General features: G+C 44.8%; 1 protein-coding gene across 1 annotated transcript in view; it reads right to left on the bottom strand.

Annotated features, from left to right (window-relative positions):
- The window catches only part of LOC147905289 (uncharacterized), a 75,923-nt gene that overhangs the window by 4,102 nt on the left and 47,790 nt on the right, over positions 1–24,031 (bottom strand). Inside the window, exons 6-8 of the mRNA XM_087378893.1 lie at positions 21,010–21,248; positions 14,457–14,640; positions 14,199–14,318 (exon numbers count right to left, since the gene is read on the bottom strand). Of these exons, the coding sequence (XP_087235019.1) occupies positions 14,199–14,318; positions 14,457–14,640; positions 21,010–21,248 (543 nt within the window). The remainder of the gene's footprint in view (positions 1–14,198; positions 14,319–14,456; positions 14,641–21,009; positions 21,249–24,031) is intronic.

Raw genomic sequence — 24,031 nt, 5'->3', positions numbered from 1 at the left:
TAACTAGAGGAAGTTTTGTACTAGGCGTCGTCGCTACCCCATTCAGCCCTGATGAGAACGCCAACATGAGGTGATGTACCAGGCTCTGGCTAAGAGTACCTGATTCACCACTAGTGCACGACCTGCAAGCGAGAGTTTGGCAAAGATTCAGTATAAGAGCTTCCGCATGACACTCTTTTTGGCAGGCTAAGGTAACGTGCTCAAAATCAGCTCCCCAATCTCGAACCTCTTGAGTTTCCTCCGAGCCTATGAAGAAACCAACGGATTTGGTCCAATTTATGCGAGCTCCGGAAGCCTGGCTAAGGCCCCTCCGACCCTCTCCAAGCTAGCCGTCGCAAAGCCATCCACATATAGCGTAGTGTCATCTGCGAACTCGGAGTCAAGGAGCTCCTCCTCCTGTAGCCGCACGCCTATAATACCAAGAGTCTAGGAGTGCAGAAAGTAACCTAAGGCCTCTGCCACGAAAAGGAAATGATAAGGGGCCAGCGGGTGGCCCTGCCTCACTGAGCGGGAGAGGGAAGGCATCACCTGTGTGGCCCCCAATAATCATCTTGCTAGAACTGCTCGCATAGAGAGTTGATACCCCTCCGATCCATCTCTCTGAGAAACCGAGCCTCTGCATGGTTCCCTCCAAGAGGGACCACTCCACCCTGTCATATGCCTTCTCAAAATTGAGAAGAAGAACTGCGAACAGCTGCGCCTCCTCCTTGACCTGGTCCACTGCCTCCTAGAACCCTCCTAGAATGTGAAGATGTTATCCAGGATGCTACACTCCTGGACAAAACCGGTTTGCGTCTCATGAATGATATCTAGGAGGTGGGGTCTCAGATGTAGACTCAAGACCTTGGCCAAAATCTTGTAAGCGGTGTCGAGAAGGGTAATCAGCCTCCACTGTCGAATGTCTAACCTATCGCCCCCCTTCAGAAGCAGGCATATCCAGCCTTCGCTCAAGGAGTGTGGGAGTGATCTCGAGTCGAAGATTTCCTAGAAGGCTAGTTTGAAAGGGGTGGAGATAGGTTCCCAGAAGCATCGAAAAGAGGTCAGGGTTAGGCCATCTTCGCTAGGGCACTTTTGGGCTGGAAGGGCCTTCCACAACTCCTCATCCGTGAAAGGAGCCTCTAACCATCTGGTAAGGCCTAGTGAAACTACTGAGGGTACCTGCTCCCAAACCGCCTCTCTAGCCAAAATGGTGGTGGGTGATACCTCCTCTGATTGAAAAAGTTGACTGTAGAAGGCTATAGTCAGCTCAAGGATATCTTGCGGGTCCGTGTGCATGTGTCCCTATGGGTCTCAAAGCTGCTGAAGCTGGGCTCCTACGGATCATGGTCCGGTAGCCTAAAAGAACTGTCGGGTCATCCTATCTCCCTGTTGGACCCACCTGGCCCAGGAAGAATGGTATGAGAACTCTGCTCTGTGAACCTCCAAATGTTGTAACTCCAAGTGTGCACACTCTAGGGAATCCCTAAGCCACTGGGATCTCGGATCCTGCTCCTTGAGTCTCTCGATAGATGCAAGGTCTCTGCGAAGGGCTCTCTCCTGCTCCTGAAGAGTTGCTCTCCGCCTGAGGGCCTGACTCTAGAGCTCCCCACTGTTGCATTGAATCCTCTCAGCCACCCAAGCTGCCCAGCCCTCCTTGGGTTTGCTTTCGGGTTGTCTCCAGAGATCTGCTATCAGCTGCTGTTGAATGTCCACCTCCTGGAAAAGAACATCTGAAACACAAACCCCTTTTTGGGGGAGTCCGCGACGAGGCTACTCTAAGTGGAGTACCGTTGGAGAATGGTCGGATATAGTGGTGCTTGCTGAAATACCAGTGGAGCCACCGCATAGTAAAGCCCAATCCCTAATATAGAATCTATCCAGATGCTCCAGTAGTCCATCCTTTCTCCACTGACCAAAGGAGAAGCGCAGGCTACCAGGGGTCTTAGAAAACTCAGGATCTCACCAGGGGTCCGTGCCATGGATCGCAAAGATGAACTGCTCCCAAGTACTCCTCTCCCCTGCTGGCATCTCTGCAAACGAGGCTCCTCCCTGCTTATCCTCAAGGAACTCAAGATTATTGAAGTCTCCTCCAACAATCCATGAGCACCTTTTGGAGGCAAAGTGTGAGTTGGGCAGTGCTGCAAGTTGGTATGTACATGCTCCTGGAAAAGAACATCTGAAACGCGAACCCATTTTTGGGGGAGTCCGCAATGAGGCTACTCTAAGTGGAGTACCGTTGGAGAATGGTCGGACATAGTGGTGCCTTTACTGAAATACCAGTGGAGCCACCACATAGTAAAGACCAATCCTTGATATAGAATCTATCTAGACACTCCAGTAGTCCATCCTATCTCCGCTGGCCAAAGGAGAAGCATAGGCTACCCGGGGGTCCTAGAAAACTCAGGCTCTCGCTAGGGGTCCGTGCCATGGATCGGATCGCAAAGATGAACTGCTCCCAAGTACTCCTCTCCCCTGCTAGTGTCTCTGCAAAAGAGGCTCCTCCCTGCTTATCCTCCAGGAACTCAAGGTTATTGAAGTCTCCTCCAACAATCCATGAGTCCACCTTTGGGAGGCAATTTGTGAGTTGTCACTAGTCGGGCAGTGCTGCAAGCTGGTACGTACAAGCTCAAGACACCAATTTGAGTCTCTTCTACCTGAAGGCCCATCCACACTGTGTGGCATGGAATGAGCTCACCCTATGCAAAAATGCCTGGGTCTACCGCCTGGGATGCTGAGATGTAGACCCCTCCTCTATTGCCCACTGTTGGGGACCAAATCTCTGGGCCCCTCTCGAGGAGAAGGCGGTGATGGTGTGTGATGTCTGCTGTGAAGAACATGTGCTCCTGAATCAATAGAAAGTCCATTGGTCCACCTACTAGAGTGCACTACAGTTCTTGACAGAGTATCAAGTACTGTGGCAGCTGACTGCACGCATGGTCATGAAGGCCATTCCAACTCACTACGGTCAAACTCGGGGCAGAAACTTGGGGCAGCAAGTGAACAAGGCTCGCCTGTGCATGGGAGCCTACTCTAAGAAATGTGACTTCAACGACTTTGTTGGAGGTTTGGGAAGAGAGTAATTTGTGTCCATGCAGCGATGGGTCAGAGTCACCATTGGCTCAATCCCTAACCTACGTGCCCAGTTTTGCATGAAGGAGATATCTACGCCAAAGAGGTCAGCGCACTACTAGAGGGCCCAGCAGTGAGGCTATGAGAATTGTCTCTGCTAGCAGGTGGATCACTACTACAGCTTGGCTTGATGCCTTCGCTGGAGAGAAGGCAAGCTAGAAGTATGGAGAACCTCTGTGAGCGAGCTAGAGGTCCATTCCACTCATCCATCATCTGGTAAATTTGGTGCTCCATCATCGCGTCGAAGAGCTCTAGTGTCCACTTCTCCACCCCTATGGAGGCAAAATGGAGGATCTGAACCAGGTGGGTGCTCGATCCTACTGCACTAATGCCCCCTTTACCAAGCTGCAGGACCAGAATGGTCAACTCCAAGGGCATGGGGTAAGAATCCGGAATCTCTAAATAGTTCCAAGGTCCCAACTGCCAGAACTCTCGCGGTAACGTTCTCCCAGCACGCATGTGAAGGCTCACGGACTCATTGACATGACTCCACTCCCCGGAACTGTGGAAAGAGGAGGCTGAGTCAGGACTGCCTAAGGCGTTGGCTTGCTGCTAAGGAGAGATCAACAGAGAGTCTTTACCTTGCCTGTGCTCGCGAAAGCGGGGTCAGTTGCAGCGCCTGGCGAGGTGCTCGAGGAAGAGGGCTGCAACTAACAAAGGGGCAGGGGAGGGGGCCGGAGGGGAAGGGCAGGTAATCACTAGGGAAGGAGCAGGCCGTGGCAACATGGGAAAGGAAGGCACGGGAGGGGGTTGCAAAGAGGAGACTGGTGGGTCCACAAGAGAGGGAGAACAAGGCTGTGAGGAGTGAGTCTGATGTCCCCTGGGAAGGGTGCTGCAATGGAGGCGCCTGCGTCCTCTGAGGCTCCTCGCTGCTTTGAGGGTCTCTGTTGCTGGTTCTGGCTGTGGTGGGGGTTTCTATGGTGGACAAGGTGTTTCTCCTCTAGAGGGGCCTGAGAGATGTCTTGAGGTCGATGTCTTTGTCTCTAGATCACGTGATACTTGTGGGTCTCCAATTGGATCTCCCTGTGACTGCGTAGCTATCTATGCTCACCTCTTATGGTTGACACGATATCGTTGATTCTTTTTGGCCCACTTGCTCCTCTTCTTTGCCCCAACCTTAATCCATCTACCCTCCAAAGGTTCTACCTAGGGGGTTTGCGACTCTGGTTACTGTCTCTGAGACTCTTGTTGCGTCTGCCTAGGTGGCCTCCAAGTCTCGTCCCCTCTCATGTCACTATGCTATCCATGTGCCTCTTGGGGGGAGGGATAAGTCTGGTGCTAGCCACGTGTGCAATCGCGAGCTAGGTGCCCCATCTGTCTACACCTCAAACACTAGCCTGGTAAGCCTGAAACCTCCATGCGTTGACAAAGAGTACCTCCTAAGAGAATCACATTTGGGAGGGTATCCGAGCTCTCTATCATGGGTCTGAGTCAAGGAACCCCATCATCTATCATCATTGTGGCCTCCGACTCTGCTAGGTGCTCCAAAAGTGTTCCAAACGCTCGTCCAATGGAGTGTGGGGGTTAAAGGTCATTATGCCTTTACCCCGGTTATGTACAATACTCAAACACATATATAAATGAATGAAAAAGAAGATTAGGGTGGTTCTGCACCCACCAAAACTTGTGTGGTTCTCTGTCTCTCTCTCTCCTTCTTCCGTTCTTGCTTCCGTTGAGAGCACTCTCAACTGGTATCAGAGCCCGGGTGATCTAGCTGAGCATGCGTGAATGCTTGGAAGCTCAATAGCTCTGTGGGAGGAAGGAGAAGCTTTGTGGGAAGCTTTGTGGGTGACTTTACTTGCATCCGAGTGTGCAAAGACCTTGGAGGAACCTTTGGAAAAGTCACTTTGGCTTTGCGAAGTGGTTTTGAGAGCCTGTTAAGTGGTTTCAAAGAAAAAGTCGTTTTTTGAGCTTTTCCCTGTTCCGTTCGATGACAGAGACTCCATATTGACTTGTAGAGGCAACTATTGCTTGCTTTTGGTGTCCACTTCACTTCAGGAGCTTGGAAACACCTTCATTCTTGAATCTGGGATCATTTCATTGGATTTCTGACTCACTGTGTCAGTTCTTGCGTTTTTTGCCCGGGTGTTGGAACTCAAGTTTGAAGCAACCATTTGCAGATCTATCAGTTCCAGTGGACTCAGGAGGTCCTAAAACTTCTATGTTGCTCATCATTCGCACTCCGGTGGAGTTTACAAACAGCTCTGTTTCCAAAAACGTTTTTCAGTCCGTGTGTTGACCCAGTGATTGAGACCACGGTTTCCAAAACCGTCTGTCCCATTGCGTTCCGGACGCCCAAAAACCCCTACCTATCAGTTCTTGCGCAATTCGGTGGAGGATTTTCAGAGTTATAGATCTCTGTGTATTCGATTTCGTCTCTCTGTTATGCATTTTTCATTCTAAGGTTTTGAAACCTTAGATTTATGCCACATGGCAGTGGATAAGTGTTGACTCCCATTTCTCACTCATCGGTTGGGATTTTGGAGTTCTGGCAGAAGAGAGATATTTGCAGATTTTCTTGCTGAGTCCGATTATGCAATGGCACCCATGTTTTGAGGCATCTTAGGTTCTATTTTCAGTAGTGGTCATTACCGTGGGACTATGATTTCTTGAGCATACCTTATGCAGATCACTCCGGTTGCAGTTTGAGCACTGTGCGCTCGTTCGTGGTATGCATTGGGTTGCAGTGGATGATTTATAGGTCATTTGATGCATTGCGGTCCTTATTGGATGTGCTGATAGGCCCAATTTTCTTGTGGGATGCTATTTTTTATGGACGCTTTGCACATGGATGCTATTTTATGCTGAGGGACAGCTTTGACACATTGTAGGCGATGCACTGATAGTGCTATGCTCTCTTGGATGAGATATTATTGATGTATATGCCAGTGGACAGTGTTTATGCTTGAGTCATTTGGCACTTATTGGCATTTTCTTTTGGGCCAAATTTGCTCATATGGATGCATAGTATATGCACATGAGTTAGATGCATCTTTTGATGCTTTGAGCTTTGAATTTTGGTGATATTTCACTTTATTGTGGCATACACATTTGGGTGCACCTGGTATTTGGTGTGATTCTCTCTTAAGGCACTAGCATTTGGGATTTTGCTTTATTTGCATCATGGCATCCTCTTCCATGTCTGAAAAGGAGTTTTTCAACATTAAAAAGTTTGATGGGATAAACTTTTCTTTGTGGAAAGAACAAATAAGGGATGTGCTTATTCAAAAGAAGCGGATTAAACCCTTAGCAGGGATTGAAGCTAAGCCTGCAAATATGTTTGAGGATGATTGGAATGAGTTGGATGCATTAGCAAAGTCTACTATTAGACTTCATCTTGCAGAGTCAGTTTATTTCACAGTAGTAAATGAGCAGACTATGGAAGATTTGTGGAAGAAACTGTGTGCCACTTATGAGAAGGAAACTGCCTCTAATAAAGTTTACCTTATGAAGAGGTTGTTTGAGCTGCAGATGAAGGAAGGGGTCTCCATTGCTTCTCACTTGAATGAATTCAATATTATTTTCAGCCAGCTTCAGGCTCAGAAAATGAATTTTGATGTGGAGACTAAGGCAATATTTCTCTTATGTTCATTGCCATCCTCATGGGATACCTTCCGTACAGCTGTCAGTAACTCTGCACCTGGTGGAGTACTGAAATTTGATGATGTTATGGGTAGCTTGTTGGCCGAGGAGATTAGACGGAAATCTATGGATGGCAACAAGCAGGATGCAGCCTTAAATGTGCAAAGGGGTAGATCATAGTTCAGGGGGAAGTCCCAAGAAAGAGGGAAGTCTCGTAGCAAATCCAGGGCACGAAACATTGAGTGTTACCACTGTGGCAAGAAGGGCCATATGAAAAAGGATTGCTACAAGCTGAAAAGAGAGCAAAAGGATAAGAAAAAGAATGCAAATTGGGGTGCAAATCAAAAGGAAGAGAGTCCAAGGGAGGAAAAAGGAAAAGTGAAGATCGAGGAGATCAATGCAGTCACACATGATAGTGACAATGATGTTCTCTTCATGTCTACTTTATCTGCAGAGTTGCTTACCACTTCAGATGATTCATATTCCCAGGATTGGATTTTGGATTCTGGTGCTTCATTCCATGTTACTCCCCATAGGGAATGGTTCTCCACTTATGATAGTGGAAAGACAGGTTGTGTGCATCTTGGAAATGACTATGCATGTGACATAGTGGGAGCAGGTGACAAAGTTTTCTTTTGCAAATGGGTCTGCATTTATTTTGAAACATGTGAGACATGTGCCTAAGCTGACCAAGAGTCTTATTTCAGTAGAATGCTTAAATGCCTACGGACTGACAATGGTGGAGAGTATCTCTCTCATGACTTTCAGCATTTCTGTGATACACGTGGGATTAAGAGGGAGCTCACATCCCCTTGTACTCTAGAGCAAAATCCAGTTGCAGAAAATATGAACCATACCATTCAAGAAAGATTGCAATGCATGCTTTCCAATGCAAGTCTTTCTGGTGGTTTTTGGGCTGAGGCAATGAAGACTGCAGTGCATGTGGTCAATAGATCACCTAGTAAGAGTTTGGATGGTGGTATCCTTGAAGAGGCATGGAGTGGCAAGAAGCCCTCTTACTCTCATTTGCGTATATTTGGGTGTGAGGCATATGCACATGTGTCAAAAGAGCTTCGAAAGAAGCTAGATCCTTAGTCTAGGAAATGCATCTTTCTGGGTTATGGTGAAAGTGGAGAGATGGGCTATCATCTCTGGGATCCAGAAGCAAAGAAGATCATACGCAGCCATGATGTGGTCTTCAATGAGAAGAAGATGCATAAGGCACCCATGAGGGATGTGGAAATGAGGAGAATCACTTTCCAGGATGTGAATCCACCTGCATATGTTGATAGACAGCAAGCTGTCCATGCACCAAATGTACAAGAAATGGTACCACCAAGTACACCCACAGGTATACAATCAAGGGTAGATGATGGATCATCTATTGGTGGAAATGATGAGCCAAATGTGGCTGATATGCAGGTGGGACAGCAAGCTGAAATGCCCTTGAGAAGATCATCTAGAGTGTCTAGACCGCCTGATAAGTTTGTTCCAGGGGTAGACTATGTGATGCTTACTGATTGCGGGGAGCCTTCTTACTACAGAGAGGCTATGATGCGTGAGGATCAATGCAAGTGGAAGTATGCTATGCAATCAGAGATGAGTTCACTTATGAAGAATAAGACTTGGGACTTGGTTTCTTTGCCACATGGAAAGAAAGCATTGCCATGTAAATGGGTCTACAAAATGAAGGTCACAGGTGATGATGTGCCTAGGTACAAGGCCCGTTTGGTTGCTAAAGGGTTCAAGCAAGAGAAGGGTCTGAACTTTGATGAGATATTCTCTCCGGTTGTGAAGATGACCACACTTAGATGCATGCTTGGACTAGTGGCAGTAGAGGATATGGAGCTTATGCAAATGGATGTCAAGACAGCTTTCTTGCATGGGGATTTGCATGAGGAAATTTACATGGTGCAGCCAGAAGGCTTTGAAGAAAAGGGCAAAGAGCATTTAGTTTGCAAGCTAAAGAAGAGTCTCTATGGTCTTAAGCAAGCACCTAGAGAATGGTATCAGAAGTTTGATGCTTTCATTCGGTCCCAGGATTTTAGAAGGAGTGAAATTGATCACTGCCTCTACACTAAAAGGGCTAAGGATAATAGCCTCATAATCATGGCACTATATGTGGATGATATGCTATTGGCTAGCAAGAATACTTATGAGCTAGATGCATTAAAGGCCAAGTTGCATGAGGCCTTTGATATGAAGGATTTGGGATTTGCAGGTCATATTCTTGGTATGCGCATCACGTGTGATCGGAGTAGGAAACTCCTTTGGCTTTCACAAAAAGAGTATGTTACAAAAGTATTGCAGCGTTTCAATATGGAGGGGGGGAAGGCAGTGAGTACTCCATTGCCTCCATATGTGAAACTGAGTCATATAGATAGTCCCAAATCAGATGAGGAGAGAGCCACGATGGCCAATGTTCCTTATGCATCAGCAGTTGGGAGTCTTATGTATGCTATGATAGCTACTAGACCAGACATTGCATTTGCAATGGGAGTTGTTAGCCGGTATATGGCTAGTCCAGGAAAGAGGCATTGGGAGGCAGTTAAGTGCATCATGAGGTACATGAAGGGTACCAAGGAGATGTGCATTTGCTTTGGTAAAGGAGACATGCGTGGACTTGGGTACACAGATTCAGACTATGCAGGGCATGTGGATAGTAGGAGATCCACTTCTGGTTATGTGTTCACCTTTGCAGGTGGTGCAGTGCCCTGGATGTCTCGCGCATAGAAGTGTGTTGCTTTGTCTACCACAGAGGCTGAGTATGTTGCAGCCACAAAGGGTTGCAAGGAGGCTATATGGCTTGATCGGCTAGTGGGAGATTTGGGGATTCATACAGGTGTATCGTCATTGCATAGTGATTCCATGAGTGCTATTCAGCTAGCACGGAATCCGGCCTTTCATGCAAAGACCAAACACATTGAGGTCAGGTACCATTTCATCAGGGAGGTACTTGAGGACAAGCGCATAGAGCTTGTCAAGGTTCATACAGATGATAACCCTGCAGATATGCTGACGAAGAGTCTACCTAGTCAGCAGTTTGAGTATTGTCGTGTATTGATGGGCATTGGATAGTATGCTCACTGGTTGTTCTCCCTTAAAGGCACATTGTCCTTTAAGTGGGAGGTTGTGGGGGTTAAAGGTCATTGTGCCTTTACCCCGGTTATGTACAATACTCAAACACATATATAAATGAATGAAAAAGAAGATTAGGGTGGTTTTGCACCCACCAAAACTTGTGTGGCTCTCTGTCTCTCTCTCTCCTTCTTCCATTCTTGCTTCCATTGAGAGCACTCTCATGGAGGAAAGGATGGGCATGTATTCCCTCGAAAGTCCCGGGAATCAAAGCATCACTGGGAAGTGAGGAACATGGTGAGTCGAGTCCATGTCCTCCATCATGAAGCCATGATACCAAGGGATGAGGTCTAACCAAGTGGGGTTCTAGGAGGATAGGCTACGCTCCACGAGAGTCAAAGCGGTATCTGGGGAGCCTAGCTAGAGGAGGAAAACATTGCATCCATGGATAGTGACCTCCTAGATGTGGTCAGCATCTAGGCTGGCCTGTATCCAATCCTGAATCTGACTCCTCGAGGGAGTGAGGCCTACTATCTTGCCTATAAAAGTTATGTCCTGTAAGAGATTCACTACCTTGTGGTTGTCACTCTATCCCCCTTCACTCCCCTCTCTCCCTTCTCCTCTTCCTCCTTTCTCCCTTCCTTCTCCCTCATCCCTCCCCTCTTCCTCTTCCCTCTTGGTCGCGTGAAACCACATTGCAACAATTCGGAGACCGCTTGCGTGTGACACTTGCAGACGACTCATGCTATGCATTGCTCCCACAAGAAGTAGCTACGAGTGGAGACTCCATGGCATATCTTCAACAACCCCATGACACGTGAGTCACCGCTGAGCCCCACTACATTTTTGGCATTGTTGTCGGGGAGAAAAGGTATGCTTTTGCATTTGCACTTGTCTTCCTTCGATATATTCCCATTGCACAAGTCTTCAAGCTTACCTTGGAGCTTGTTAGTGGAGTTGTAGGAGAGAAGAGAGGTGGAAAGTGAGAGAGAGGATGGAAAACTGTTTTTTCTTGTAGGAAAGCCATTTGTGAGCATGGGAAGCTTGTCTTTGATGCTTTTTGGTATTTCAAGTTGATGGGAACTTAGTAGGCTTCATTGCTAAGGCATGTGTGAGGTCAAAACAACTAAAAAAACAACAAAAATAAGGAATTTTGCCAAGTTTTGAAGTAGTTTTTTACCTTAGAACTCACCTTTTCTGAAATTTTGCATTTTGGCTTTCAAAAAGTGTTTTTTTTTCAAGTTTTTTTATTGAGTAGGTAGATTAGGTAGTGTAGCATCCCCCCATCACAAAAAATCATGAACAAAAACTGCAAAATCTTTGGAAACCATCAAATCTCAGTCGGCGACACTGTGAGTGACTATCCCGCCGAGTCGGTTATCGTACCGACCAAATATCCCGCCGATCGGCGCATTAGCTATATCTTGCAAGTCAACCTACGTTGACCCGGTGTCGTAGTACTATCTCGTCGACCTAACCTCTGACCACGGTCTACCATGTCGCACTGATTTAATGCGTGTCAGAGTTACTTCCGCGTCGATCTAACAGCCGTTGATCGGTGCTGTAGAGTTACCCCATTGACTTGCTATCCCGCTGGTCGTTGCCTTAACCCTATCCCGTTGATTGGCTATCCTATCGGTCAGTGCTTTAACTCTATCCCGCCGGTCGTTGCCATAGCTCTATCTCGCCAGTCGTCGCCATAGCCTTATCCCGCTGGTTGTAGGGATAGCTATGGGAACCCAAAAATCAAGAAAAAGCACATAAAATTTGGGACCCTGAGAATCAAGAAATGATGAAATTTGTGTGCAAATTGCATTGAAATAAACCCCATTTTGCAATTTGCCGCCCCTTGACCCCGCATCGAGGTGGACTCAACCTAGAATTGAGGCCTCAACCGTGTCAATGAACACCTGATCTTGAGATCAGTAAGAGTCCTACAAGATCACCTTGAGCCTAAAGACATTGCCTCAAATACCATCTTGTCGACCTCCATACCTACCTTAGCATCCTCAGGGTCAGTAAGCTCAAAAGTCGGTTCTCACTCATTGCAAGAACCACCACCAGCAACATGGCATATCAAAGACAGTCTAATGAGAATCCATTAGAAATCCCACTCAAATCAAATATGGGACTTAAGAGAAGCATGAGAATGCACTTTACTTACTATGCTAACACTAACACCACTAGGATGTTACTAACACCTTCTTCCAAATAACTTACCCCTTAGATTTCTCTTTTTCTTTTTTTTATTCCTTCTTTGAATGGTCACAAGTACTCAAGTTGGCTCACTCAAACCCTGAGGTGCTAGTTATAGAAGAATCACTCATCCATACTTCCAGCAACATTCCATAACAAGGAGCCACTACATCCCTTTGCTGCAATGGACCAAAAGAAGATACAGCCCGGTGCACACGAATGACTACTTTGTATGATCTTCATTGACAATGCTCCAACAACCATGAACACTACATGATCCAGAGGACTGGATCGAGATCAGGAAGGGGGGTATGTTAACAGATTGGTTAACAATATGCCACCATGGGTTAAATGATGTGATTTGATGGACAATGGTAAGTCCACAGAGCTTGGATTGTGTCTTGGAGCTATATGGGCCCAAGAGGATGGTAAAAGAATGAGAAGAGAGAGTTGTATAAAGAGATTCGGGTTGGCCCTCCCTTCAAAAGGTGACTTGTATAAAAGGGCAAATGGTTGACTTTGGTCTTCATTGTTGTTTGCACCAAGTTGAATACAAGCTCCCTCTTCTCTTCCAAGAGAGTGTTTTGGGTGTTCTCTTGTTTCCTTCCTAGTGCCCTTGTGGTTGTCATTCTATCCCCCTTCTCCTCTTCCTCCCTTCTCCCTTCCTTCTCCCTCTTCCCTCCCCTCTTCCTCTTCCCTCTTGCTCGCGTGAAACCACATTGCAACAATCTAGAGGCCACTTGCGTGACACTTGTGGATGACTCATGTTGTGCATTGTTCCCACAAGGAGTAGCTAGGAGTGGAGACTCCGTTCTCCCGTTGAAGGGTGGGAACTGGGAGATAGGAAGAAGAGAGTGAAAAAGGAGAAGGAAAGCGCTCGTGAGGAAAAGGTCTACCAAGAATGCCACAAACATGTCACTGCCTAGGAAGAGTCTCTAGCTGAAGCTTTGGATAGAAGGGGACTTGGAGGAGCCTTGTGGAGTTGCTTGCACAACCAAGCTTGAGAGGGAGCCTTGTGGAGTTGCTTGCACAACCAAGCTTGAGCTCTCATAGCAAGGATGAGAGAGTGAAGTACAAGAGCTGATTCGAGGCTCGATCTTCAACAAAAGAAATGGTTGTAATTTTGAAAAATGGCTAGTTGAACACTTTCATCAGTCCTAATACAAGAGGTGGTGAGGGATATGATGTTGGAAGAAGAGGCCACCCGATGTGCTGGAGGTAATACTGATTGTCATTCAATATGTGGTGAGCAAGGGCACTGAAGCGGGGACCTGGATCAAGCACAAGAGCCTCTGGAGCAACTATGTTGGAGAACGCCACAATGAATAGCTAGATTGGAGATGGCGCAAGAGCAACTATCTTAGAACAGGCCTCGTTGAGCATCTACAGCGAGTACACGGAGCTGACCGAGTAAAGGCCACAGCCCACAGCCCACAGCCCATGAGTTATGGTGCAATGATGCAATGGAGCTGGCACATGAAGGCCATAGCCCATGAGCTGTGGCACAAAAGGGCGCACGTCGAGCCAGCACAAGGGGCTGCTCACTCAACACGCTCTCACACGTGACAAAGGCACGATGCATGAGTCTCCTTCCCACTCATGAAGGTAAGGGCAGACCGAGGAGGCTAGACATGAGGGAGGCAGTATATCCATCAATATTCTTCACTTTTAAATCAATTTTGCCAATTTGAATATCACAATCATGGAATTTATGGCACTTTAGGAGGAAGGTGTGGTAATGATGATTATTTCGTTCTACTTGCATTTTTGGAAGTGTATGTGGTATTCAAAGTAAGTGAGCTCTTTATGGACAATCTGTGATAGTCCTTCTTGGCATAACACACTAGGTATAGGAATATTGTGAGAATTATGCTATCATGGGCTACAAGGTTTAAAATTAATGAAAGGTCTAGTTGTTGCATGTATCTAATGGAATTAGAAACAATTGACCTATTGTTGACTTGAACAGGGAATTTATTCAAAATTTTCATATGAAACATGGCAAGTACAATAAAGTATAAATGATGTGCTTTATGGAAAGCTTGATAAGGAACCTCTTAGGTACTTTAAATTGATGTCCTCGGTGGAGAGATTTGTGTGGGTTACAGTGGCTCTTTAAATTATATATACCAACCAATGTATTATCAATATCAAATTTAGTGGCCTCAACCCACTTTTAACCCTTTTTTATTAAATTTGGCTTTGTCATCAAAATGTCTCTCTTTTGTCCTTACCAATGCAATGTTTGATAATGTTTCCGCATTGCGAACTATCTCCAAGAATCCATTAGATAAGCCCGTTGCCACACATCCATATATACTCATTTGTAGATTCAAATTAGATTTAGACCAAATCTGCGAAAATAAATCATAGATTAGTTTCAAAACTTTTGAGTGAGCTCATACGATTTTTTGGTAATTCCCTTTCACAATTAGCTTGAATCATAAACGAAAGTAGGAATTTGGTTTTAGACGAATGAAATTGCCAAATACCTTTTCCATTATCTTCATTAGTTGAAGAGTAAGCATGTCTTGCCGCAAGTCATCACCAGCTTTGAACATTGTGTAGATTGGATCTTGTATGAGCTTATTTGCATTCTTGAAGACTAGCCATAAAGGAAGTTTCTTGGAATCCATATACTTACATTTTTCTATGTCAAACCCATCAACCCTACACCTACATCAGGAGAACATTGTAGATTTAAAATCAATACATAGTCTACATGTACATCAGGAGAACATTGTAGATTTAAAATCAATACATAGTCTAAACTAGATTTGTTTGAAAAGGAGCTTCAATCCATAATTTATAGAAATGTTATCGAATTTGGTGCAAAAGATACAAAGAGATATTCATGGATCAACTAATGAAGAGACTTATGTGACTTTCTACAAGGACTTTACAACAAAAATTGTTTCAGAAATATAGTAAAGCTTAGGTGGGAAATAATCTTTTGGTATATTGAGCAGTAGATTTGCAAAAGTTTGATTCATTTAAGAGTACCTTGTCTAAGAAAATTCATTCCTTGTAGCTATGTTTTAGTTCTAGGAGTGTGAAGTAAGAGAATAGAGGGGACATAAGAATTTACAAAGGTGGTTTATCAGCACTTATCAAAGCATTGTTGGTACTGCTCCAATGAGGCACTTCAATGATTTTTGGGAACACAGTTCAGGTTGTAGCCCCCGACGAAGCCTTGACTGAGGAAGAGGTCTGATACGTGGTGCACTCAATGGCTAGGTCCCAATGGCATTCTTTCCACTATTAGTATTACTTGAAGAAGACCCCACAAAGCCTTGAGGAGGAAGAGGTCCGATACGTGGTGCACTCAATGGCTAGGCCCCAATGGCATTCTTTCCAGTATTACTCGTCCCTTTGCGAAAAAGATCTAACCAATATGCTCAATGCGAGCTTCACTCGCAGGTTTCTGTCTCCTTCTATGAATCGAGAGGTGGTGAAACTTATCCTCAAATCTATTAATCTGTTTCATCCTGGTGACTGGAGACCCTTAACGATGCTCAACGCCTCGTATAGGGTTCTTGCTAAGGCACTTGCTCTCAGAGTTCGTTTTCTGCTCTCGAGGCTCCTGCATTCGCATCAATATAGATTCTTGTTTGGCAGAAATACTCATGACGCAATTTTGAATATGCTTTTGGCTATTGACCATGCGGTGCTCCAGAATCAGCGATTTATGATGTTAAATCTCGACCTGGAAAAGGCTTATGATTGCGTTAGGTGGGACTTTATATTGAAAGTCATGGGAAAGCTTGAATTCGGCCCACGCTTCTGGCTTTTTATCAATGGATACTTGTATGACAGCTTCCCTCTCAAAAGATCGGTTCGTCAAGGGTGTCCCCTAGCACCCTTGCCCTTTGCCATAGTCACCGAGCCGCTGCTGATCATCACATCAACCGAGGATTACTCTCCGGACTTTCTTTACCAGACGGCTTGAATTTTGCTGCGCAGTTCTTTGCTAACGAATAATTCCAATTGATCAAAGCTACTCAGTCCAATCTCGATACACTGTTGAATATTTATGAGCCCTCGTCTCTGATTCTAAGATCAATAGATTTAAAACAACAGTGCTATTTTTAAACTGGGATAGCCAGCCGTAGTGGGTTGAGCAATATGGTTTTTAGGTTATAAAACCGGGATATGTGCTGCACTATCTTGGTTGTCCGCTTGGGCTGCCAGGTGTTACCATGAAGCAACGCTTGGATTGGTGTCTGGCAAGAGTTCGCGGCAAGTTTCAGAAGTGGAAGGACAAACGTTTGTCTTTGTTGGGTTGCTTAACTGTGTTGAAGCGTACTATCGCCTACTATGTTGTTCTTGTCCTCAGTTCTTCCATTTTCGCAGCAAGTCCTTACTGAAGTGGAACTTTTGGCGTCTGATTTCTTTTGGCGAGATCACTGGCATGGCTTCCCAAGGCATTATTCTTACAGTCCTAAAGTCGAAGGAGGGCTCGGTCTAGAAGCCTCCAAGGCTAAAGGAGACAGCTTCTTCCAACGATGAAGAGGAGACCGTTCCCGATGCGAACCACAAAAACAGTGTGCATGAAGATAAGAAGAGCAAGGAGAAAGGTCAAGGTGAAGGCAATGGAGTCAGCCACACTTAGCCTCACTAAGAGGCTCAAGGGTGTGGCAAGGAGTGCGGGGATGGCCAGGGTCAACAGATTTAACTTCTTTAAAGATGTTCATAAGTCCTCGGAGGAAAGTTAGGGGAGAGGATCCAAGTGATGTCATGGAATGTGAGAGGGTGCTGTGGGAAGTCCAAACAAAGAGGATGCCTAGAGGTAGTCCGAAAATTCAAACCGCATGTGGTAATGCTTCAGGAGATCAAATGTGGGTCGAATGATGATTTTTGGTTTGCATGTAAGAAGTTGGGATTCAATGTGTTTGTAAATTGCCCAAGGAGGCACAACCATCCTCTTGCACCAGGATGGCTGTCTTGTTGCAGCCTCAGCCTTAATTGATGATTTTCAAGTAGGGTTTGCATGTGTTTATGCTCTAAACGCCCCGGTGGAGAGAGCTAGATGCTGGTTTGACCTTAATTCTAAGCTGGAGGGTGAACATTGGTTAGTGGGGGGAGATTGGAATTTCACTGAAGGTGTGGAAGATAGATCCCATGCAACAACATACTCCACCCCGTAGGAGCGCGAGTCCTAGGATGAACTGGTGCTCAACAAAGGGCTAGTTGATTGCATTGAGTTCGAGATGCTGGTTTGACCTTAATTCTAAGCTGGAGGGTGAACATTGGTTAGTGGGGGGAGATTGGAATTTCACTAAAGGTGTGGAAGATAGATCCCATGCAACAACATACTCCACCCCGTAGGAGCGCGAGTCCTAGGATGAACTGGTGCTCAACAAAGGGCTAGTTGATTGCATTGAGTTCGATCAGGCAGGGTTGCAAGGCTCTACTTGGTCAAATCGTAGACTTGGTGCTGACTTCAGATCAGGATGGCTTGATCACTTCTATGCTGCAGGCGAAGCGTGGTGGATGCATGCACCCATGGAGGGTGAATACGTGTTGCAAACGGGCCTCTCAGACCATGTGCCGGTCATATGGAGATTCTCTATTCCGTCTTCCAAGTCCAAGCCGATTGACGTCCCGTTTGTTTGCAACAAAAAGTTTTTGTGGTCAAGAAAGTTTTGTAAACTCATCAAAGAAGAATGGACGAAGGAACAAGAGGGAAATTTGGATCCCAGCAACAAGGTGGGACAATGCAATAAGGAGGATACATTTTAAGGCCAAAGATTGGGATAGGGAGTACAGACACAGCAAACGAGAGTCGGCTAAAGAGCTTGAATCTATTCGGAGATCCATCATAGTGGCCCTGATAGAGACCCCCATAGATGAGATGGCGGCTACCCTGTTTGTTGAGATTGAGACAGTTATTCACGACATGCAGAAGATGCCAGACTATGAAGCTGTCAGCGGTGGTTAGCTTTGGGAGATTGCCAAGCAAGTTTTTTTCCCAATCAATAAAGAGGAGACGTGAGAAAGAAAATATTGATAGGGTGATGGATGCTCAAGGCTGTTGCCTGATCTCTAAGCACTTGCATATAGTAGACACTTTTCTGAACGAGCTCAGCTAGATTGTGGGTGACCCCTGCACGCAATCAACTGACTGGCTTGCCAAGATGAAAGCGCTCTTAATGGGCATTCAACCCCGTGTGTCAGAATACCACAGAGGCCTTTTGGGTAGACCCTTCATGATAGAAGAGCTTGAAGAGGCCCTCTAGGCTATGGCATCTGACAAGTCCCCTAGCCTAGACGGCTTCATGGCAGAATTCTTCAAAGAATTCTGGGACATGCTGGCTCCAGAGTACACTGAGATGGTCAACTATGCATTGGATAGAGGTACCCTCTTGCTGGATGTTAATGCGGGACTACTGAAGCTCTGCCCCAAGAAGGTCAACAGACTGAAGGTTGGCGACTAGCGGCCGATCACAATGCTTAACACGTCATACAACAGACTGAAGGTCGACGACTAGCGGCCGATCACAATGCTACCAGGAAGGCGCTCGCTATCAGAATCAGGGAGGTTTGCATGTCAGCAGTTGACTTGGAACAGTGTGGCTTCATCAAAGGTAGGGAAATATTTGAAAACATCCTGAATATCTCTACTACTATGGATTATGCTTGGCAATATAATCAGAAGGTCCTCCTGCTAGCCTGGACTTGGACAAGGCCTATGATAGAGTCAGGTGGGACTACCTTTTGGCAGTGTTGAACAAACTTGGGTTTGGAAATGGATTTGGTAGCATGGTATCGGCTCTTTTCGGCAATGCATCGACAGTTCTTTGTCTCAACGGTGGTGCAGTTGGATGTTTTGATCTCAAGAGATCCATTCGCCAAGGCTGTCCGCTTGCCCCCCTCCTCTTTGCAATAGGAACGATTCCTCTCATCCACAAGATTAGAACCGCCATGGCGAAGGGTAGAATTCATGGGATTCGTCTCTCGTTGGAAACTAATTTAGCACATAGGTTTTCGCGGATGATATGATGATAGGTGTAGCAGAAGAGCCCCGCAGTGTTGACACTCTTTTCGCCATCATCGACCTCTTTTGCGAAGCCTCGAGCTCATAGTGCAGCTGGCAAAAAACATTTGCCATTAGAACGACAAATGACACCCCTTGTCGTGGCTATCTGATAAACCTCTCCAATTTGTGAGGAAAGGTGAAATAGTAAGATATCTTGGCGCACCCAACCGTTTGGGAGTGACCTCCCCCAAAGATTCGACTCGTTCCTAGAAAAAATTAAAGCCAAGCTAAGGCCATGGCATGGTCTAAGCTTGGGGTGGAATGCTTGTGTGTTGGTTATCCAGCACATTTTCTCAGCAGCGACCACCTATATTGCCTCTATCTGGCAATTCTCTAAGTGTTAGTGGCAAGAAGTGGAGAGGCTTTTCTGTGCCTTCCTGTGGATGGAGGAGGGCGAAAGAAGACGGATGCACTACATCCTCTGCGAACCAATGAAGCTTCCCAAGAACCAAGGAGGGCTGGGCCTTCCTAACATCAGAAGGCGCAATATTTCTCTCCTGAGTAAGTGGCTTCCACGCCTGTTTTCGAGCCCCTCCCCTTCCATGTTTTTTATGGAGGCTGTTAGCTGGTAAATTTCCTACAAAGGATCGTTTGGTGAAGTGGCGAGACATTTCTCCTTTCTATCCTTTTTGTAAATTACAACTGCAATCCCACTTCCATCTTTTCTGGGGTTATCTCAGGGTTAAGCCTATTTGGCGGATGCTGCAACGATGGCTAGCCCAGGATTTCATTTTCATTCCATTACAAAGGAAGGTGGTTATTGTGGGTGACAAGTCTAGGATGAACGAATATCAGCTAGAGATTTGGCAATTGATCAAAGCTACAATGGCTCAAATGATCGGGTACACTAGGAATCGACTGGTTTTCAATGAGTACCGGTGCCAATTGACTTTCAATATTGAATGCGAATAGACATTCTAGACGTGCTCTTCTTCTTTGGGAAGAAGAGAAGTTTTTCTAACTGTTGCTAAGGTGCTGAGTTGCAATATGTGCTAGCTTTAGAGCTCTCAAGTCTCCTTATTTGTATTCTTCTTTTTACACTAATAAATATTTTTTTCATGCAATTTTTTTTTTACAAAAACAATACAGGATAGGAAGATGTTGAATGAAAAGAATGGCCTTTCATCCAAGCAATGTGTAAAGACGTAAGTTGTACACATAAAAAACGTATGGAAGAAAGTAATGTGTAAGAACGTAAGTTGCACATGTCAAAAATTACATTAATGTTGGCTAGATACTATGTTCACCATGTTTAGTTGGTGCTTCTATATGTTGCTTACAAGAAGTTGATTACAAAATTTCAAATTCAAGGGTACTTGATGGTGAGTAAAAGAGAATCTGAGTTTACGATACACTCAAACTATATGCATTAAAATGGGAGTGAATTAATACAGACATCAAATACTTGAAGGTGATGCAAACGTTTAACATGTCATTTTATGCATCATGAGAAATCTATAAAAGGTGGTCTCATGAGAAGGGAAGCCAATCTTAGTAAGCTATTTGAACATTGCCCATTGGAACTTTCCTAGGTCATGAGGATGTAACAAAGGGACAACAAACATAAAGTTTAAATGCATAGGATAGCCAATGGTAGACAAAAGCTTTATAAATATTGATAAGTAGGGTCTAGATTTTGTTTGAGCTAGTATCCTTACATTATTTCCAATATAAGTACATCATTTTGTCATCTAGTAATATAAAAAAGCATTCTAGAAATTTTTAGATAATAAAAAACATAGAATGCATATTGACAAGTAGAACAAGATTGTTGCAGGTAATATAGCTTGAAATTTATACATAGACTTAATCTCATGAAAAGGATTAACTCTGTAGAGTTTAACAATTCTTAACTACGAATCTAGAAGATATTGTGAACTAGATAACACTAGAACATATAGAGGAAAACTAAATATAGTATAAAATAAGGATAGTCATTTTATGAAATTTTGAAGGCAACACAAAAGCCTTTAGGGTCTCACTAAGTGCAAGAGAATTGAGAATACCTTGGATCCAAAGGCAAAGATATTGGCTCTACAAACTTAATCTTGGAGAGCATATTTTGTAATACTCCTTTGCGTGCTTCTGATGTAATAGATTTGATTGAATGTGCAATTCTTATCAAATTCGTTACAAATTCATCTTGTTTTGAAACCTCTTCTACAAAATCATTGTTAGAAGACCTCAATAGTTCACAAAGTACAAATTGAAATCTTGCTCGAAAGAAGGATACTTGAAGACCTGCCTGTACAAACATTGGATCCAAAGAGCATACATTAGAATAGAATTTGAAGTATTATGAGAAAGTGGAAACCCTTTTTAAGGGGAAGTCTCTGTGTGTGTGTGTGTGTGTGTGTGTGTGTGTGTGTGTGTGTGTGTGTGTGTGCGCGCGCGCAAACACACCCCATTTCAGTTCAAAATACTTTTTTCCCAATTGCACTCCCTCAACTTCCACTGCAATAGAAGGAGGGGTAGGTGAATCCGTGTCCCAGAGAATGCAAAACCTATTGCCGTTTCCCATAGGGCGTGGAGGATAAATGACCTGTCCCAAAGTAGCAGGCAGGCCAGGCAATTCTTCATGCATATAGTCTGGGAAATTAACAACCTCAACCCATACAGGACAATGATGTCGTATGAGACTTTGATAATCCTTGTTTGGGGACCAAGGCATAGCATGAACCATCTGCTTCCCATAAAAGAGGGGAGAAAGCTCAAGTAACCTCTGCTTGCATAAAGCATCCGATAAATGCACCTCATAAAAGCCTCTAGATGCAAAATATACTCCCTCTACAAAGCATCCTCCAAGGATGGACTTAATCCACTGTGCTACATCACTGGCTGCTGGGATTCTTCCTGGAAAGAAAATTATAACCGTGGTTTGAGATAATTTCCTGAGAGGATTCACGAGGGAGGGCAATTTCAATTTGTACGTGACCTCTGGAAATGGTTTGCCCCATTCCTATCGTGACTGCTGAAAGTCATCCTTGAGGGTGTCAAACACATATTGAGCTTCCATAGTAAGTTCATCATCTTGTGCTGCAGGCTGTGAAGAGCGGCGCTTAGCTTCTGCAGTTCTTTCTTTGCGAGCATATGTACTAATATCCAAACCTGAAGCCATGATTGAAGGAAGACAAGGCAAGAGGGACTGTACGGAGAAGTAGAGAATCAGAAAACAAGCGAGTCACAGGAGGGTACAGAGAAGCACGAGAGCGAGAACTTGATAATGTACGGAGAAGAACTGGTTCGTACAGACAAAACCAGGCTATACAAAGGTACGGTCAAGGCTGTACGGGAAAGAGCAGATTGTATGGGAAAAAGAGCGAAGCTGTACGGAAGGGACTGTATGGGAAAGGCAGACTGTACGGACGTGGCTGTACGAGAGATAGGCGAAACTGTATGGAGACACAAGGGGAGCTATACAGACATACGGAAGAAAAGCTGCATGGATCATGAAGGCATGCAGCCCATGCAGGCAGAGGCTTTGCCTCTCTGATATCTTGTTTTCATATTTATACCTTTCTGTATATATCTCTTTCATGCATCAAACACTTAAGTGCTTTACATACAATGTACAGAGCCTCTGCAATGTTTCAAAGTGGAGGCTTTTCTCGAATTATGTACATAAAATGCAGCCAAATGTTGTTTGTTTGCAAGAGCATAATCAGCACTCTAAGGCTGGTCATCATGATTACTTTGGCGGTTATGACATATATTATGCTGGTACCACTACCTACTCAGGTGTATGCATAATGGTCAGACATGAGCTGGAGCCTCAGTTGGCCTCCAATGACAGCAGTGGCAGATGGATGGTCATACAATGTAATGTCAATGGTGATATTCTTGAGTTTGCATCAGTTTATGCCTCCCAGACCTCTGCCATGAGGGCTTCTTTATGGGATTCTTTAAGCAAATATCCATGGAGATCTAATGCATTTATCTGTGGAGATTTTAACAATTCCCCTCTGTCGAGAGATAACACCACTTCAAGATCTCATATGCTATCATCGAAAAGGCAGAAATGGGATAGCATGCTTCTCTCTGTGTAGGCTGAAGATTTATGGCTGCTTCTCCAAGGGTCAGTGCCTGGATATACTTTTCATCATAATGCATCTACTACATACTGGGCAAGGCTTGACAGATGCTATTTGTTTTACCCACAACAATATGCAGATTTTAGCCCTCATCTCCTCATAGATTTCTCATTGGGCTTGTCAGATCATGCCCCATTATGGATGAATCTGCAACTTGGTATGCCACTGGATGATTTGCCACCTCTTTCCAGTAGATTACTGCATGTTAATCAGGCTTATCTCCGACATCAATATTTCCAGCAAATGATCAGACTTGCAATTCATCCCTTGCCTTTGCATGCCCAGGAGGACATGGATTATGCTTGGGACAGTTTCGTCTCTCGTATACAGAATGTCATTAGGGAGTATGGAAACTGGCATATGACTAAATGGAGGAATGAGGTTAAATGGGCAAAAAGGACAGCACAACAATTGACTGAATTTTCACATTTCAAGTCTCTCTCTGAATCAGAAAATGATTCCCTTTCACATGCCCGGATCAAACTGAATGACAATGATCAGAGGAAATTGCACAAATGGTAGATTAGAGCAAGAATGAAGCCTCTCATGGATAAGGGCTGCTCATCAAAAGCCTTCTTCCAGGGCCTGCATGCTACTCGAAAGAAAAACTCATGTTTAAGGGTAAGGAAGATAGATGGCTCTTGGACGCACTCTTTCTCTGATCTCCAAGATCAATGCCAAAATTATTTCCAGAAATTGTTCTCTGCTCCTGGTTCCCTATCAAATCAAGTGACTGATGCAAGGATTGAATTTCTTCAATATGTTTATGAGATAGTGGAAATGGATGATGCACTTACATTGGAGAGACCTTTTATTGACACAGAACTTGATAATGCATTGTCCCACCTCAGCAAATACAAGTCCCCTGGTTGGGATGGTCTTACGGTGGAATTTTATATTTCTTTTTGGGATGATTTGAAAGATGTCCTTTTGCAAA

Source organism: Dipteris shenzhenensis, chromosome 1 (genome assembly GCF_047967505.1).
Source record: "Dipteris shenzhenensis isolate YYH24624 ecotype China chromosome 1, Dip_SZ_1.0, whole genome shotgun sequence".
NCBI lineage: Eukaryota > Viridiplantae > Streptophyta > Polypodiopsida > Gleicheniales > Dipteridaceae > Dipteris > Dipteris shenzhenensis.
Note: the sequence above shows the minus strand (reverse complement) of the source record. Positions and strands in the feature narration are given on the sequence as shown.